The 19,454-nt window shown below is 44.0% G+C and overlaps 1 protein-coding gene across 1 annotated transcript in view; it reads left to right on the top strand.

Annotated features, from left to right (window-relative positions):
- Positions 1–502: 502 nt before the first annotated feature.
- The window catches only part of CDH4 (cadherin 4), a gene marked incomplete at both ends in the record, with an annotated part of 463,510 nt that continues 444,558 nt past the window's right edge, over positions 503–19,454 (top strand). The window contains 2 exons of the mRNA XM_082326152.1: positions 503–562; positions 3,028–3,139. Coding sequence (XP_082182278.1) covers positions 503–562; positions 3,028–3,139 — 172 coding nt within the window. The remainder of the gene's footprint in view (positions 563–3,027; positions 3,140–19,454) is intronic.

Raw genomic sequence — 19,454 nt, forward strand, 5'->3', positions numbered from 1 at the left:
GTAATTTTTTCCCCCACTGGGTACATCTTCCCTCTGGATATATTAGTTTTCCCCTGGATATGCTACTTTTTCCTCAGTGGAAACATCTCTCCCCTGGATGTGGTGGTTTTTTTCCCTGAATATGTTAGTTTTTCATTTTTGGAGACGGAAGTTTGGTCTCTGGACGGGCGAGCTCCGGCTCCCGGGCGTCCCCGCGCCGCCGCCCGCGGAGCTCCGCAGGGCGCCCGGGGCAGCGGCGCGGCCGCCGCCAAACCCCCGCCTCGCCCGCGCGCCGGGGCGGTGCCTGTCGCTTTAAGGCGGCGCGTGCCCGCGCGCCGCGGGGCCGGGGGGCGGGGTTTGGCGGCGGCGCGCGGCGGGCGCTTCACCTGCAGCCCAGAGCGGGCGCCGAGCGGCGGCGGCGGCGGCGGCAGCGACCCCCTGGCCCCGGCACTGCGCAGCGCGGCAGCGGGCGGCCAGCAGCACCGCCACCGCCACGGCCCGGCGGGCGGGCGCCGCCGGGGCGATGAGGACCGGTTTGCGGGTGCTGCTGGTGCTGCTCCTTCCCGTCTGGGGCTCGGCGGCGGTAAGTGGGGCGCCCCGGGGGAGCGGGCGGGCTGACAGGCGGCACCTCCGGGCTCCGCGACCCGCGGAGGTTCCGCTGCCGCTCCGCGCCCGCCGCCTGCGGGCTCGGCAGCCGCGGCAACTTAGGGGTCGGGGCGCGGAGCCGGTCCGCGGGGCCGGGGTGGGTGAGTGTCAGTGTGCGTGAGCGGCGCCCCCGCAGCTCCCTGCCGCTTTCACCGTTTTCCCCCTTTTTCCCCATCATTACAGTTTTTAGTTATTATTTTCTAGCGCTATCATTCGCCTCGAATCGAGTGCCTCAGCCACGCCGGCAAAACTTGCCGTCCGTAATGCGCCTCGCCAGATAAACTTCGGGGTAGCGGCGCGTCCCGGCGGCGGTGCCGCTGCGCCCGCCCAGCCCTGCGCGCCCCGCGGAGCCTCCGCGCCCCAGCGCGGCCGCGCAGCGCTGCCCGCTCCGTGCGAGACGTCCCTCCTTTGCCGGCGCCGTGGCGGTGCCTTTAACTTTTATTTTTACAAGCCCGTCAGCGCACCGGGTGGGCCTGAACCGTGTGGGGGGCTAATGGTCTGAAAAGTTCGGGTTTTTTAGGGTTACCCCCCCTCAAATTAAGGGATATCCGCAGAGCATCAACAAATGCCTGAACGCGTGGCTGCAGTGTTACAGTGCGAGCCGGGCGGCTGCTGTGATTTCGTGTTGGGCTGGCTGCAGAAACAAGAGCCGCTTATTTTTCTGCCTGAATCCCCCTGTGCTAAGTTGAATCTGTGAAGATGTCCCGAGTCCGAGCCCTCGGGAGGCTGGTGGGTGTGCAGGAGCAGCCCCGATGCGCTCTCATCTAGCGAGCGCCGTTATAATAATTGGGTGATTTCGGATTCAAAGCCTATTATCCTCAGTCAGACCCTTTGAAATGTTTCCTAATAGCAACATCTTGCCAGCGCCGGTCAGAGTCCACAGAGCCGCTGCTTCCTTGCGCTTCCCATGCAGTAGCTGGCATCCGTCTCCCGAGCGTGATTTTTAGCAGAGTACGTTGGCTTGCTTTCTGCTTACTAAGCTCATCCGAAAGGACCCTTTGCTCCTCTTCCCTTCAGTCTCTCTCTGTAATGCAGTGTCGTCCGTGTGCAGGAGTGTTTCGGGAAGCCCGGGGGAGCTGTGCTCCTCTCCCCGGGGAGGTGGGTGCCCGCCTGGAGTTGCACTTTCTCGGGGAAGTGACTCTCCGAGTCCCCTGGCTTCAGCCTGCACGGGCTGGGACTGGAGGCGTCGGAGGCGCAGCCTGCATCGCTAAGCGATGCTCTGGCTAGCCCTGCTGACAGTCCGAGTCCAGGAGCGTTAGAAATCCCTTGCCACCAGCACTTGTTTGTGCATAAATCACCTGGCACTTGTTAGGCATAAATCAGTGGCTTATGTGCTTTCAGTGAGTTGGTTGGAGCTGAGGTCTGGGACCCTCCGTGCTGGGGAGTGTGCACTCCATCCCAAGGAGCCGGGACTACCATGACCAGACTAACCTGTCCCTGTGGCAGGGGCTAGTTCCCCGCTGTGTAGTCCAAAGTTGCAGCAGAGCAGCTGAGTGTTAAGCTGGATGCTTCCCTCTGGATCCTGGCAGGTTGTGTGTGGGGCTGTGCTATTCAGCGGCACTGTTACATTTTTTGATTGGCCATCCCCTCCATCCCCTCCATCCCCTCCATCCCCTCCATCCCCTCCATCCCCTCCATCCCCTCCATCCCCTCCATCCCCTCCATCCCCTCCATCCCCTCCATCCCCTCCATCCCCTCCATCCCCTCCATCCCCTCCATCCCCTCCATCCCCTCCATCCCCTCCATCCCCTCCATCCCCTCCATCCCCTCCATCCCCTCCATCCCCTCCATCCCCTCCATCCCCTCCATCCCCTCCATCCCCTCCATCCCCTCCATCCCCTCCATCCCCTCCATCCCCTCCCACTGCTGGGGCAAGTGCAGAGCCTGGAGGGTCACTGAGGCAGCAGCAGGCAGAGCCTTGGAGGCTGCTGCAGGGCAAAGGGGAAAGAGGGGGACTTTAGCTGGCCAGGAGCTCCTGAGGCTATGGTGAGCTGGGGTATTTCTCCTTCTTCAGTCCTGGGGTTTGCCTGGTTTCTCAATAGCAAAACTCAGGATTTGGATGTTGCAACATCAGGCCTTTGCGTGGCTCCAGTGCGAGCGCAGCTCGCCGTGATGAATTGCTGCTCTTTGTTTCCTCCCCTCTTCTGACAGTGCCCAGTATCCCAGCCTTCCTACAAACAATGCTCTCTATTGTAGTCAGGCAACTATTTTCTGGCCCATTTTATTTTTGCAGCTACAGTATGGATCCATTCCAACAGATAGGCACTTAGTACAAGCGGTTTCTACTTGCACACTGCTTTACTCTTCGGGTTTGCCTGTGCCTAAATACCTAGTCATTGGGTACAAAACATTTTCCCAAATGACAAGTGTCATGGTGTGTGTTTTCCTTGTTTTGTTTTGCAGGCACACAATGGGGATCTTACAGTTAGACCCACATGCAAGCCTGGCTTCTCAGAAGACGACTACACAGCATTTGTCTCCCAAAACATCATGGAAGGGCAGAAGTTACTCAAAGGTAAGTGGAATAAAAAGCTTAATAGGTGCTGCAATAACTGTATTTTCAGGAGGTGAAAAGAGGCTTAAAGATGCTGGTTTTGATGGTGAAATTGTCTGCAGAATTATGTTTGTAGGAGGATGAAACACTAAGTGGTTTACCTGAGCACAGTTTTGAATATAGATGAATCATTCAAAGTCCGCGTGCTGTCTGCTTCAGGTGGATTGTCTGCCTATAGTATGCGAGGTCATCACTTCACTTTTAAGTCTCCCACTCCCACCCCATCTGAAGGAACTCTACATTTGATATTTTAGAAAGTATTTTTATGTATGAAATTCTAAGATCCTTAAATTATCTCTGCTTTGAAATGCATGATAAAGCAGACGTTGTTGTTGGAAATGTGGTAAACAAGCCTACAGACATTCTGTTCACAAATGTGGCATTCATTTTCATTACTGCCCCACTGACAACATGAAAACACAGGCAAAAAGAAACTACCAATTAGCTTTATAGTAATTGCAGGATTATAACCACTTTTGTGATTGTAAACTCTAAGACATCTTCGTAATCCAAATAACAATAGATTATCCTGTGCATTGATCTGTCTCTCTTTCAAGTTAAAAATAATTAAACTTTATATTTGCATGATGTAGAAAATCATTGTTTTACTCCAAGAGAATTTTTGAAGATCAAAATCTGCCCACGCCTGCCCCTAGCACCCTCCTTGAGTTAAATCACTAACCATTAGTGGATGTTACAGCAGTTCTAAAAACATAGTATATGGTGGAAGTTGGGGAGCACATCAGGACTTGATGCTCTATTCAAGGGTTTATAAACCATTTGCTGCTTTCTCCTGAGTCCATTTACTCACATGCATATGTATCTGCCAGAAAGCTGGGATTTCTGTCTTCCTCCAGAGCAAACACCTGCTCTGTTACTTTGATTTTTCTCGAAAGAGAGAGAGAGAGTTGTCAGTATTCTTTCTGGCTTCAGCAGAATCCAGGACTGGACATTTTCTCTACATGAGTTGGCAATCAGTTTTGTTTCTGAGCCCAGTTGTCTTAGTTTTGCTGTTCAGGAATTCTCTTGACTGGCCTGGCATCTATTAGTAAACGTTAGGGAGTTTATTTTCAGTTTGAAAGATAACCAAATAGGGATTTGACATAGACAAGCCCAAGAATACAGCAACACATGAAGAGACCAGCTACCAATTGTTTACATATTTAGCAGCAATTTTCCCCAAATTTACGTACTGTAAGGCTTTACAGGTCGGTCTGTAAACTGAGTAGATTTCATGCTTTTTAGCTTTGGATATTATTTGATAAACAATCTCCTCCAAATCCTAGAAAATCGTGTCATTAATGTACTTGCTCAGAGGAGTATTTTTTGCAGTTTAGTGCTTGATAAATTGTGCTGCGTGTTGATGTAGGTGGACAATAGGGACGGAGCAGAAGGTCTGGTTAGAGGAGTTAGCTGGCAATGACTTTGAAGACAGCATAGTGGCTGTCATTTCATTTTGGTTGCAACTGATAATTTTTAAATATGAAATTGTATTTAGATAGGCTGTCAAGTTGATTTGAATGAAAATATATTTCTATTTAATTTTATCTGTTAGGGGCCAGTTGTAGTTTTACATTAGTCATGGCAAACCTGCCACTGATTTAGGGTTGAACTGGCCCTCAAGGTATTATGTATGCATGCACCACTTGTAAGATTCATGTCCTGATAACATTGTCACGAGTTATGTGATTTATAAGCATTTTGTCAATTGAGGGAGAAAGAAAAAAAGTGCAAATGCTGTGTTTGCTAATAAGTAAACTGTCGTCTTTACACTTTTTAATCTACAGTCAAATACATGCTGCTGTTTATCATAGGGAGCAAATATATCTAATTAATTTGTACAATAATGGGGGAGAAAATCTGCTGCATAAAATTCTTCTTCATGCTTGTGTTGTTCTTTATATATACTGTAGCATGTAAAATTGGTAGTTTTCCAGTTTAGGTTTAATTTTACTTCCTAACACTTGATATGTCTGAAGCATAAAATGTTTATCTCTTTCTTCCATCTGGGTGAAGTATTGTACAATAGTTCAGACCAAAAATGGGTTCAGATTGCTTACATTATCATGTTTGATAGATTGACATATGTACCGTTTCACACCATCTTACCACGCAAAGCTTTGCTGCCAGCTACCACCATCTTATTCATCAGCATTCAGTAATTCATCTTCAGGCCAAATGGGACTGCTTGCCTGAAAAACGTAGGTAGGAATTCACCTTTTCGTGCTTTCATAGAATTGGGGGGGAAGAGTGTATATGTAGTTTGGATGGCTCTCGGGGGATTCCAGTGGGCAAACATGAAGTCTTCATGCTGCATAATCCTCACTTTCTTTAGGAAGGAGGTGTGGGGAGTCCTGGGACAGTTTATACTGCCTAAAGGCTTGCTCATCAGAAATCGGGTGGTATGTAGACCTCAGCATAGTGGTGAACTTGAGCCAGCATTGGGAAGTTCAGGTGTTATATGGTTTGGGGATGTGTGGCAATAAACCCAGCGTTTCCCTTTTAAGCTTTATAATATCCAGCTCTCAAATGTATGCAGTGTTATGAATGTATCAAAATGAAAGTGCTTATAGTATTCTAGGTTTGAATCAAGTTAAACAGATAATGACTGCTTGTAATTGACTTATTCCAATGGAAATAGCTTAGCCTTAATTTGACAACAAGAGCTTTTACGGAGTCATTGTTTTATTACAAGTATGCCATAAGCTATTAACTACTACTTTGTGGTTCATCTTATTTGCCTGAGTCAGCTCTCTAACATCCTCAAAACATACAGATTCTAGCAGGAGCTATTTGTTACACAGTAATTAACTTGTTTATGATAAATGGATGGGAGAAATGTCACGGCATTTTGTTTTATGTATAAATGAAAAGCATTTGCATTCTAAAAATTTCATGTTAATTAGACTTAAAATAGTTTTCCCCAGTAGTGCCACAAATACCACGTATTACACATCACTGCCAGCGCTGTAGCCTGATGGTGGGGTATTAGCTGAGTTGATTTGTGGAGCCAGTGCCTTCCTTAGAAATGCTGTCCCTGCATCTCTTAATAAAAGTTACTGGGGTGTAATCTGTTATAGCTTTTGGTCTGTGTTTTTGTTTGCAGGATAATAAACTTAGTCTTGATGACTGATGCATGATAATGTTTAAAATAGGATCGTTCACTATTTTCTTCTTTAGCCTAAGGAAAAATCTCAAAGCTGCAGTATGGCCGAGGACAGTTACGGCACGGGTATCTTTTTCTCTTTGTTAATTATTAATGTTAACTTAAAATGGTGAGAACATTGGTCCTGAGCGGTGGGGAGCAATGACATGCAGTCCAGGACTGACTCAGGGGATCTGGGTATTAACTCAGGTGTATGATGATGACTAGTGGCCTCTTGGGGAAGGAGAGAAACAAGGAGTAGGATGGTAAAAGTGATACGCAATATGATCTAAGGGGGGCTGACACTCTTGATGTTGGGTTTATGCTCTTTCCCATTTTTGTAAGATTTTTGAAGGTTGTAATTAAAAAAAAGAGACTTTTTTCTAAATTAGAAATTCAAGTTTTATTGGCATGCTGTGAGACTGTGGAAACTGGTAGTGGGTGGAATGACATCACGGTGTTAAATGCATTATTTTTCCAGCCTGGCACCATCACGGTTATAGCAGGTCACCTCTCAGAAATACAGCTAAACAACATAACTCAGAGCTTTCCCTACAATCAGGAGACAACGTAAGCACTTGAGACGTACAGCCCCTTTTTTGTTTTTCTGCGCGGCTCTTCATCTTCAGTGATTCATGTTTCTGTTTCCCATCCGAAATAGTGCCTATACTGATGTAGCAGGATAGCTTCACTTGTGTAGGCAGTTACGTTTGGGTAGAAGCGCGTGGAAACGCAGTTTATTTTCATACGGGAAGATGAATAAACTGTGCCAGCATGTTCTGCTTTAAGCAAGTGTATGAAACCAAAGGTAGCCAAGCTTCATGCAAATGTATAAAAATGTAATTGCTTCTACGCTAGGATTTTTACTAGTGTTAGTTTTGGTTAAAAACAAATAAATAAAATAAATAAAAACTTTACTGAAATACCTATTTTTTCAGAAGAATTCAGTATGGAGGCCATCTCTCATAAGTTTTTTAGAGGTAGGATGTGCTTCATGGTCAAAGATTTTTGTTCTCCCCACTGAGGTTTCAAAACCTCCATCCTATTCAGCGCTCGTCACCTCCAATAGTAAAACTTAGGAAGGCTGCGAATGCTTTTTAGAAAGTACAGAACAGGTAGACCAAAAAAACCTAACACTCCAAATCCTCGTGGGATAGTGTAGAAGCAAACATTAAATTAAAAATGAAAAGGGGAGGGAGAACCTGAGCAAGCCTTTGCAAACTGTGTTTGAGTCTGGTTACTAGTAATTCATGTAGTAGTAACTGTAGGGATATATACTGTACCTCCTTTTGGAGGTAGATGTACTGTATTCTTGTGGTTGAGGTAATATAGGAAATGGAATGCGGAGTGTGTTAGTGAAACGTACTAACAGCTCTACTGGAAAATAATCATACAGCCCCAAAATACTACTGCATAGGTGAAATTTGGCCCCTGCAGAAGCATGAGACAAATACTAATAGCTTTGGTAAGCGCCCAGAGGGAAGGAGCGTGCCCCTGGGGTAACAAACAGTAACGTAGCAAGGGAGCGTGTATCCGCTGTGTTGTGTGGCCCCAGTGTGTGAACTGGCTAATGGGGACATTCTGCCTGTCTATATGTCTGGATTCCCACTTTTCCTGGGTCTAGAGTCCAAAAAATACATAGGTACCCGGCTGCTGTTAATTTTGGTAGGAGCTTGGTTCCTAAAGGCTTCTGCAGGTCAAGGTCCGCCTCTGAAGCGTGCTTGGGAGGGTGCTCCATCCCGAAGGCATCGCGCCTGCGGCCGCAGGGCGTGCAGGGTGCCTGCAGTGCCGCCTGTGCACCCCGTCGTGCTTCATCTTCCGAGTGCCCTTTGGTGTGTTGTACGGGTGTTTCTCAGAAGCAAAGACCGTGAGGAATGTTGGGATTTGTTCTGGTGTTTGGTGGGGTTTTTGAGCACCCCTTGAGGGTTGCTTGGTCCTCGTAGCAGTACAGAAGCTCTGCTGCAGCCTGCTGAAATACCCAGTGCCTTCTCCGAGCTGCTCCCAGTTTAAAAGACAGACTTTTCCGTTCATGCTTTCATTATTTTCTGGTCTGTGATTCTGCATGAAAAGCAGTTACTGAAGTTATTGTACACATAATTAGCTTCACAGTTCCCTAATAAAATCTGAAAGTAGGCGAAAGTCCACTGGGAACCCAGAACTCTTTCCCTAACCCTTCATCATTCCTTTCTTGGAGGAAAAAGAGGCAGACAGACATCAGATTTCTGTGTTAAGCTTGTACATGCTCCAGTGAAGCTGCCTCTCAGAAAACACTTCTCGCATTCCACAGGACAACTTCTTTTAAAAGCAGTTTCTCTTGATGGGCATGTTGCAAATCAAAACCATAATTTCACTCGTGAGTTCCAGGGGAGACCCAAGACAGAGCTGCTGCAGATTGGGGAACTGCCGATGCATATTTATTTTTAATGTTATTCTTCAGATCTAACTTCTGACACAAAAATGATGTTTAAGATGACGTTTTTATCTAAATAAAATTGCAGTTAATGAGACCGGAGTAGTCAATAACACTCTGTAGAGTTAATCCCCTTACACTGTTTAATAACTGTATATATTGCTTTCTAGATCAGAGCTTTGAACCAAATTCCTCAAACCCAAGTAAAATTACTTTTTTCTGCATTCTGGGGAGCTAACTGATTTTTATCTGAATAAATCTGCTTCTCCAACAACAGACTTGAAGCTTCTCTCTTTTTTCAGGAATTTGTCTGTTAAAGAATTGCGCTGCTTCAAATTAAGCACTCCAAACAAATCGATATTAAGGAAGAAAATGAAACAACGTCTGTTGAATAACTTATTCATTTCTTTATTTATGCTTAGCCTTTCAGGAAATAAGCCATGTCTGGAACAGTATCAATTTATTATTTATTGCGAAATACCTGTTGTTTTGAACTCCAAACTGATAATGTTAGGTCTTTCAAGGTTAGAAAATGTTAATTTTAGAGTCGCTTCTTTGTTAAAAAATTGACTCTCGCTGACAGAGCTCATGAGCTCTGATCTCACAGAGCAGATGCTGAAAGCATTCTGGAAATTCTGTTTTCTTGCATATGGTAAATGAAACTTATTTATTTGAGCAGTGAAATATTTTCTTGCTTAATTCTCATTGACCTAATGCCAGTTCTCATTGCCTAATTCCATTGATATTTATGTGCAAACCTCCCTCTGCCTTAATTTCTACCCTGGAAATGAGTGTAATGTTTTTCTAGAGGTGGCTTATTTCATTGCAAACTAAAGCTGGTGAAGTACTTAGTTCGACAGTAGCATGGGCCATGTCCATAGCTCATAGAATATTTTAGTAATATAGATAATACTTAAAAGTCTTGTTTGAAAGGCAAGAAGAGATTAAAACTACAGATGATAGGATTTCATTGGAAATCTGCTTCTTTATATTTTTTCATATAAAGAATGAATTTGAAGAAGGGAAGAAGGGAGTTTCTGTTTGATTTGAGGTTACTAGTATATTCAGAATAAGTGCCGTTCCTGTATAAAACCTGCTTTATTTTTAGGCAAATGGAAATAGTAAGAACTAAGACCAGAAAGCGGTGTTTGAAAAATAAAGACCAATATTTGCGTCCGGGAACTCCAGTTTCGAATGGTTTGACGAGGGTTTTGAGATGAACCTGTGCCAGTGACTAGCGACCAGTTTCTCCAGGACCCTGATTTTGAGCACTGCAATAGGAATTTATGCTGGTTTGATGGACTCGATCTGTATCCATGTTTGTGTGCATAAACCTTTTGTGCACTAGCCCAGAGTTCTGAAGAGCATTTGGCTTCACGTTCACCTTTCCTTTTGGTGCTTAAATGACCCTGCAATGTTGCTTTTTCAGGTAAAGCTCAGAAGTGTCCTTGGCCAGCTGTGCTATCAGAGGGTTTTCTTACTGGTCAGTCTACTGTCATATATTGGTTTTGATATTTTGTTTAAATATTTATTTATTAGTATTTCTGAAAGGAGAGGCTGAGAGAGCTGGGATTGTTTAGCCTGGAGAAGAGATGTCCCAGGGGGAGGCTTTACCATTGTGTATAAATACCTCACGGGAGGGTGTAGAGATGATGGAGCCAGGCTCTTCTCAGTGGCGCACAGAGAAAGGGCAAAAGGAAACGGGTACAAACTGAAATGCAGGACATTCCATGTAAATGTGGGAAGAAATTTCAGTGTGAGGGTTGTCAGACACTGGAAGAGGTTGCTCAGAGATGTTGTGGAGTCTCCATCCTTGGAGATACTCAAAACCCAACTGGGCACAGTCCTGGAGCCTGCTCTGGCTGGCCCTGTGCTAAGCAAGGGCTTGGATGAGACGCTCTGCAGAGGTGCCTTCCAGCCTCTGCTGCGCTGTGGTCCTGTGAAACGCTTTACAGGTGAATGTATGAAAAGGCAGAGCGATGAACTGAGCTTTTCTGCAAATCCAGATCAAATTGCTTCAATTAAAAACATTACAACAGCCTGCAAAAAAAATGATCCTTACAGGTAATTCCTGTTTCTGTAACTTCTTGGAAGCATAACCTCTAAAGAGAGAAGAATTGAAACACCAGCGCGTGGTTTAACCCCAGGCGGCAGCTCAGCCCCACCCAGCCGCTCGCTCACTCCCCACAGGGGGATGGGGGAGAGAATCAGAAGAGTAAAAGTGAGGAAACTCGTGGGCTGAGATAAAGACAGTTTAATAGGTAAAGCAAAAGCCACGCACGCAAGCAAAGCAAACCAAGGAATTCACTCACCGCTTCCCATCGGCAGGCAGGTGCTCAGCCATCGCCAGGAAAGCAGGGCTCCATCACGCGTGACGGTGACTTGGGAAGACAAACGCCATCACTCCGAACGTCCCCCCTTCCCCCTTCTTCCCCAGCTTTATACGCTGGGCATGACGCCCTGTGGTGTGGGACAGCCCTTTGGGCAGCTGGGGTCAGCTGTCCCGGCCGTGTCCCCCCCCAGCTCCCTGTGCACCCCCAGCCTGCTCGCTGCTGGGGTGGGGGGAGGAGCAGAAAGGGCCTTGACTCTGTGTAAGCGCTGCTCAGCAACAACAAAAACATCCCTGTATTAGCAACATTGTTTCCAGTGCAAATCCAAAACATAGCCCCATACTAGCTACTATGGAAAAAAATTAACTCTATCCCAGTTAAAACCAGCACAACCAGGGACCAGCGTTTTGCTGTTTGCTTCCATTAATGTCCAGACTTAACTTAGGCATAGTTTATCTCCTGGCATAAGGAAATGTTACACTTAAATTCAAAAAGCTCTTGGTTTCTTTATTTTTACTAGAATAAAAGGAGAACATATGGAGTTTCTGTTTTCCCAAAATACTTGTCATTAGTACTGGCTGCTTCGCTTCTTTCAGCAGAATCTTTCCCAAGCGAGTATTCTGCAATATAAAAAATAGTTGGGTTGAACAAGATTTCTTTTTGCCACAGGCTTTATGATTTTTCTTGCTTATATTCATTGTCCCTATTTTATTTATTAATTTTGAATTGCAGTTGCACAGAGGGAGAGAGAAGTGGCAAATGTTCTGGCATATGGGCTGCACTGTCATTGGAAAAAGCGACTTTCAGCCGCTCTTGCTGTCCCATGCCTCATGACCCCAGGCTCCGGCGTCTCTCTCTGCCAGCCTGTTAAGATTCCTGCTTTCTGGTCCCTTCCAATACAAAATTTTAATTATTTTTTGCTTTGCCCTCACTACTTTCCTGCCACTGTTCCTCACCACTTGCCAGCGTTTTGTAATAGAGAGCCAGTGGCAGTAATTCAGCACGCTGCTAGTTATGCTGTGCAATAGCTGCTGCTCGGAGGGGTCACATAAGCTACAGCCTATTAACATTAGCATGGTAATAGCAGCCACTATGTGGAACGCACAGTGGGAATGTTGGAAGCTCCTCCAAGGACCCTGAAGATATGTATGGGCCGCCCATGGAGGAGGAAAAAAAAAAATGCCCTTTCTGCTTTGAAAGGAGCCAATCTGTGTGTTTCAGCGATACCCGGAAGCACTGCAATCATTAAGGCTATTACTATGCCTATTATAAATCACAATTTTGCAGCAGTTCATAGATTAGTCACAAAAATTACTTTTAGTCTAAAATTTTGTTATACTGAGTTTGTCTAGTAGCAATTCCAATCCTTATTAAACAAAATTGTCTTTAAAATAATTATGAATATAGCAATTATCCAAAGATAAATAGTCAAGATTACAAAAATTGTTCTGTACAAAGCTATGTGTCAGCCCGCTGTGTCAGTTCGTGTCTGGAGAATCATAAAAGGCAGGTCAGTGAAACAAACATTTGTTACTTCGTTGTGTAGCAGGAAAAGCAGATTGGGATTCTCGGTATATGAAGTAAAACCATCAAGGAACAAGCTTTTGAAGATGGTAGAAAATAAAGAAATGGTCGCATTTGTAAAAGCGCAAATCAGGACTAGTTTAAAGCATAAAATTTAATAAGCTGTTTGTTCCTGATATAGTCAGTGGTGATTAATGGATAACTCTCTGTAAATCAACCCTGAGTGTTTGGTATCTGCCCTGTAGTTGCTTCTGGCTGTACAGTTTTTTTCGAGACGTCTCACTGATTTCACTGAGAGCTGTTTGTGATATTACCAGGACCTCCTCGTGCTCGTTGCAATCTGTTCGTTGGTGTTTCGTGGACTCATAGAAAAATAGGCTGGAGGAACTCAAGAAGATGTCTAATGCACGCTCCTTCCTCAAGGCACGGGCAGCTCCTTTGTAATAGGTTTGTCCCCGGTGTGGTCTTGAAAATCCAATCGTAGGGACCGCAGCCAATATATTATATTGTTTCTCCCCTTTTTTTCCTTCGCATTTAAGCCGAAGCGCTCTCGATACAATTTAAACCTGTTGCAATTTGTGTTATTTGTCATAGACACAGAGAACAGTTGTTGCTTCCCCCCACCCCACGCTTGAAAATATTTCTTTCTTCAGCTCCTGTAGGCTGAACCACCCATTTGTTCCCTCTCATGTGTCGTGCCTGGGCTCCCTTCTCTGAGCCCTTATCTTTACTACTAGCTTGATGCCCTAAGTTGATCTGACTGTGCTAGCCAAGTCTCGCAGTGCTGAACAGACAAGGAGGATTACTTTGCCTGTTTTGCAGGCAATACTCCAGTTGATTTATCTAATGTGGTGATTGCTTTCTTTTCTTAACAGTATGACACTGTTGACTCATGTTCAGCTTGTGATCCAGTATAACCTCCCACACCGTTTTTTGAAGAACTGCTACCTACCCAGTCATTTTCTATATGTGTAGTTGATTAATCCTGCTGAATTGGGTTACCTTGCTCCCCTTCTATTGAATTACATCTTTTGGTTTTTTGTTGTGTGGTTTTTTGTTTTTGTTTTTTTTTTTTTTTTTTTTTTTTTAATCGGCCTGCTCTGACTTGTTGGGGTTGTTTTCAATTCTAATCTTGACCTCCAACAGAGTTGCAGTTGCATCCTGCGTCCGTATCATTTGCAGATGTAACAAGCACATGCTGCATTCCTCTATCTGGTCTGTTAATAAACACATTGAACAAAACCAGTTCAGAACAGACTGTCACAGAGCCCATGTGATAGAGCCTTCTGCTCTGACCATGAACCATTAAAACTTATGCTCTGGGTGAAGTTATTGAAATAACTAAAATTAAAGTAGTGGCTTGTAATCTGAGCCTTTTATATCTTGATGTTGTATATCTGGGATCTGTAGGAACACAAATGCAAATATCTCCATTTGTCAGTGCTTTTCCTGGATTTTGTAAGTTACAAACGTTAGGATCTCCGAATTTTCACCATCTAGAAACATTCCAGATCAAAAGCCTAGGATAGGTCTCATGCAAGTTGAATAAAATGCTGTTGCTGTTGGAGGGGAAGGACTGCTTCAATTCTCTGTCCAGTATTGGAGACACTGAATTTGTAGGCATTTTTAAATGCCCCAACTCAGCTGCTGGCCAGCACCAGGGGTCTGTTTCCAGGCTACAGGACATGCTTTTCGGGCTGCTTTCCCCCAAGTCTCTAGCGCGGTCTGCTCAGTGGAGGACATTTTTTTTTGTAGCCCAACATAAGTGGAAAGAACAGGATTAAATTAAAGCTGAAGTAGTAAACGGGAGTGTTGTACCGATGTGTGGAGTATGGACTCTTCGGTATAGTCTGTTTCCAGTGTACTGATGGTTGAGGATTTTGACCTTTGCTGTGTCCCATTTCCCATCCTGTGATCCGTGTCTGATCTTGTAATGGGTTGAGGGCAAGATGTTTGCTCTACACAAAACAGTTAGGCATGGCACTGCCTGTTTTTATCATATCTGTATTATTCATAAAGCTTATTAGAAGGCCCAGCCCACACTTAAATATTTTACTGTTTAGTATCTCTGTTTAATTTTGCCTGTCATGCCTGTGTCATTTTGGTAACTGAAGAAAGCCAGATGCGTGCTGATCTCTGTGTTAGAGGAAGAGACTCCCTCTGCTGATAAGATCTGATTCTGGAGCATCTCACTTCAGGGGGGAGAAGAGAGTAGGGCTGGTGGATTTCCAGATGGAAAATTATTTATAGAGTATTCTTCCCCCAGTGAAAGTGCTTCCCCAGGGAATCAGAAAAAGTCATCATTCCAGGTCCTGTATGCCTTGCTACTTGTCTTTCAGGAGCCTAATTATTGCTAGCTGGTTGCTTAGCTCCCTTGAAAACAGAAGGTTTACACAACTGCACATGAAAGGCAACTGTTTTGCTCATCTCCAGAAGCTTTAAATATTTTTATTTTGTGCCTGAATTATTTGGGTGAATTATTCTTTCATTTATTTATCTTTTCATGGGCTTCTGAACATTTTTCAATTCATTCAATGTCCTTTTGACCCTCTGTAGAGGATAAAGAAATGTGGGTAAATGGCATTAAAAAAATGATTTCTTTATGTTGTTTGGGCTTTTCCTTTCCTGTGGAGAGAAGGGATAGGTTGAGGATGAAGAAAGATACGTGCGCGGTTGCTTGGACAAAGGAGAAACTACAGGTCATGGTAAGATTTGGTGTGATGAAATCTTCTTCAAGGATGGGAGCTATCAAAAATGTTTGGATTGCACCCAAAGATTGCCCTATACTGTGTTCAAACTACAAGAAGAGACCCTCATCAGGAGAAGTTTAATGATCTCTAGATCACTAAACTCTAGATGCTTGTTCAAATAACTGAATAGTAGATTGATTATCTCTGTGCAAAGTTTAGCGAAAGAGATTTTTTTTTTTTGTTTGCCTGGAGTTTGGGACGTAAGAGGAATTGAAAGTTGAAAGGCTGGTTGCTATACCTGATGATGAGCAAGCTACTCGAATCATACAGGATGGTTTTGATACCACCTGACTGGAAGAAACCCAAGTAGAAGGGTTGCGTGGGGCAGTGGGCAGTTAGAAACGTTGGGTTTTATGTTAGACATAGAGGTTTAGCGCCATACTGATCACTGAATACCTGTTGCATCAGTCTTTGCAGGAATTTCTGCGAGTGGTGAATAAACTGCGGTGTTTTGGCAAAGCTCACTGCAGACGATGCATTTCACTGGAATGAATTTTCCTGGTATTTTCAATAAAACAAAGTTTTATTTTCCCTTTCTACTGTGAATTGAGGCATAATGCTGGCTATATCCTGTTAAATAGCAGCAGAACTGAGCAATAGTGGCACAGCTGGTTTTACCTTTGCAATAATATAGCAGGTTTCATTGCCTGGGAAGACGTGATGACGAAGCAAAGTTCTGTTAATGCAGCAGTAGTGTCCTTTGGCAAAGCAACTGTAAGAGAGAGAGTTTAATATCTCTGGAGTGGGGTTGCTCCTGGAAAAAACAACAGAAAATTAAAATGAGGGTGGGTGGGAGGAAGAGAGATTGCATGCTGAGTGCCAGGAGACTTGGTTCATGTTGGGTCTGGACAACTCCCGAAGTGGTGTGTATTGTGGAGACCTAAAGGGAAGACAAAGTTTCTGCCACAGTTTAACAGCCTAAGTGATTTTTTTTCAACCTTTCATCTGCATTGGGGTCCCTTGTGAACAGTCTCGGATTGCAGTATAGGTGTCTGCACCTCCAAGAAAAATCTGTAGGGAATCCACACACCAAGAAACCTACTGTTCTTAGGACAGCTGTCCTGGAAGGGGGGGGGGGGAGAAAGAAAGAAAGCAAGCTCAAGGTTATATACCAAAATCAGTAACACATGCTCAAAAAAAGTTAATGTCTGGTGAATGTCAATTAAGTACTTCCCCATCTAATAAATAGCTTAGGAGGTATAAAATTTAATACTCCTAAAATTGCAGAAGCCTTTGAAGAACACTTTTAAATCGGACTCATTGGAAGCAGGAGATTTAACACTGACCTGTTCAGAGGTGAGTACTGAAAAAGATATGATGGAATGAGGGTACATTTCTTGAATATAGAGGCATTTTGGCTTAAGCTTTTCTTCGTTAGGTGGCTTTTGGAACAGTTTATTTTTAGTTCTTGCGTAACGCATCAGCCAAATTGCACTGGTGAATAGTGTCCTATTTATTTATGAGCCGAATTCGAAGTGTTTCTGAAGGCTCGGCTGCCTTGGGAGTGGGTCACTGTGCCACAGAAATAGTGTGAGGAGCAACTGCATATAGTTTTTCACATGGCCATGCCTACAGTTTCTGCTCACTTCGGTCTTGAAACAGATCTGTTGCCCGTGTAAGGATCTCAAGCACCAGAATGATCTCACTTCCCTTCTTTTCTTTCCCCATCATGGTCACCTATGGGAAGCAAATGAGGACAGCATTGGGCACGCTCTGTCTTGGGCAAAGAGCTTTTTTTTATTTTGTTATAGAGCTTTCTTTGAGAGGTGAGCAGATGAACAACGGAATCTGCTCTGAGGTCACCCAGACATGATGTAGTAGTTATGAGTTTATTTGGAAATCAGAGCAAATCAAACTTTGCCCCTGTTGGCTTGCTTCCTGACGAGCGGTACCCCCTGTATTTTCCAGTCGTGTGTTTTTTCCTAATCCCAATGGCAGTCATTTTTTTTGGCATTTACAGTTAGGAGAAAAAAAAAATAAAATGAAGTAATACATGGCATTTGTTTTGGCCTTAGTCATGACTCATGAATAGGAATAACATCTGTGCTGATAGTTTTTCGTGATGTATAACCAGATTGAACGAACAAAGTTTTCATTTATTGCTGTTCTTTTGCCATTGTTATATTTAGGGAGCTCCAGTGTAAAGAGTGGAAGTAATGCTTGTATATTACTCATGTATAGATCAGAATTTATATACGTCTTGTGAATTTTAATTTAGCCACTGTATCTTTTTAAACTAAAAATGGCTTATTGCCTTTCCCTGAGCTTTACAAAACTTTTTCAAGATCCCTCCCAAATCTTACTCTGTTGAAGACTCGTACTGCTGCCAAGTCTACACCATTCTTTTAATTAAAAGACAAAAAAAAAAAAGTGAAACTTCGACTGGACGTAAATCCTTATAATCCTGAAATGATGTAAATCAGTGCAACTCCCGAAGTCATTGGAACTATTCTGACTTACATCTAGTGAAAATCTGGCACATAATATTCCTGCTGGTCTTTTCTTTTGCCCAATAGTTGCTCTACATGGAGTTGGCACTGCAGACAAAGCGCTCTCTTACTAGCTGATAGAGGGTGGCACGGCTTCCAGCACTGCTGATTCAGCACAGCAGAGGCCATTTTCCTGATTTCTTTGTGAGCTAGATTAAATTACTCTGCAGGCTGGACTGGAGCCACAGGCCACAGTTTTACAGCCTTATAACATGGTATCCTAGCCCATGGCATCCGAGAGGTCTGGCTGTGCGTAAAGCTCTTCTGCTTCGCTGCAAAGGATTTTTAGATTTGGCGATCTGTCTCTTTAGAAGGCTAATGCCAGCAGGACTGAAAATATTTTGCTTGTCTAGTTGAGATACAATAAAATGGGGTTCTGTTAATTGAAGGAAGGGATATCACGGGGATCAGGTTAGTATGAAAACTCCACTGTGTGTGTTTGTCATGGCAACGTTTCTTTACATTTGCCTTACAGAATTACAGGATAATAAATAATGAATGTGAGTTTTTAATGAATATAACACAACAGTAGGACCAGTGAGGCACCCTGCCTGTGTTTGGGGGGTTGTACCATTAGAGCTGTTTGAGTGACTTACCAAAATTTTGGGAAATCCATTTCCTTTTGTGTCTCAGTATATGGACATTTCTTGTCTATTCTGAGCAGGTTTGGAATTGAACCAAGGGGGTGAAGCAGTGGGATGCACTTTGTGGTGAGCGGTGTCTTGTTCACATCCTACAGAGCTGAGAAGTGGGATGTCTGTGACTACTAAAATAGGCACATGGGTAGAGGCAAAAGCATGTTTTCTGTTCACTGACAACTACTGGCTTTGTGTATTTAAAAAGCATAGCCAGCTCTGCTGTGCTCTCCAGTTGGGCTTCATGATCGCAGCTCATAGCGAAATTGGTCTGGTTTTCTTTGGCTGAGTACGGATGTTGCCCTGATTTACCGTCTCCCCTCCAACGCTCATGATCTATCCAAAACGGATTGTGGTGAATGGAGAAAGCAACACTGTTAATGAGGGGAGAAGAGGTCAAACAGATCAAAAAGTAAAAGCCATCCTGCTTCCAGCATAGAGAACAATCTAAGCCGATCCTGTCTAAGCCAGGTGTTCGAGTGACGTTGAGACCAGGCTTAAAGAATTTTCACAGTAAGTTTAGAAGTTTCACTCTTTCTCTTCTGCCTTGCCTGAGTGTCTAATCGCATTGTTTTCTCACTTTAAGGGACTTGCATTCAATCAGAAGGACAGGCACCCTGTACATGTGTTTATCTTTGAGTTGCCATATTGCTTTTCAGCTTTATCTCTGTAGTTTAAAAAATCAAAAAGCACCACCAAACAAAGCCTCCTGGTTTCATACAAAGATAGAAGTATTTTTACAATTAAAAAGTATTACTGAATCAACACATTTTTCAAACAATAATTCTCTGAGTGCGATACAAAGGTGAAGTTCATGTTGCTGGTTTCAATGCCAAAACAAAAGAGGGCAGATGAGGAAAGTTGTTTCTGAGCAGTTTGTTCTATTTTCTGAGCCTGGTTCAGTCTCATGGTATCGGGTAGTGCTGCCAAGCAAAGGGTTTATCTATTGATTTCTGAATGTATTGTGCTGTTAATCTAAAACTTCTTTCCCCA

Source organism: Platalea leucorodia (genome assembly GCF_965183815.1).
Source record: "Platalea leucorodia genome assembly, chromosome: 13".
NCBI classification, from domain to species: Eukaryota; Metazoa; Chordata; class Aves; order Pelecaniformes; family Threskiornithidae; genus Platalea; species Platalea leucorodia.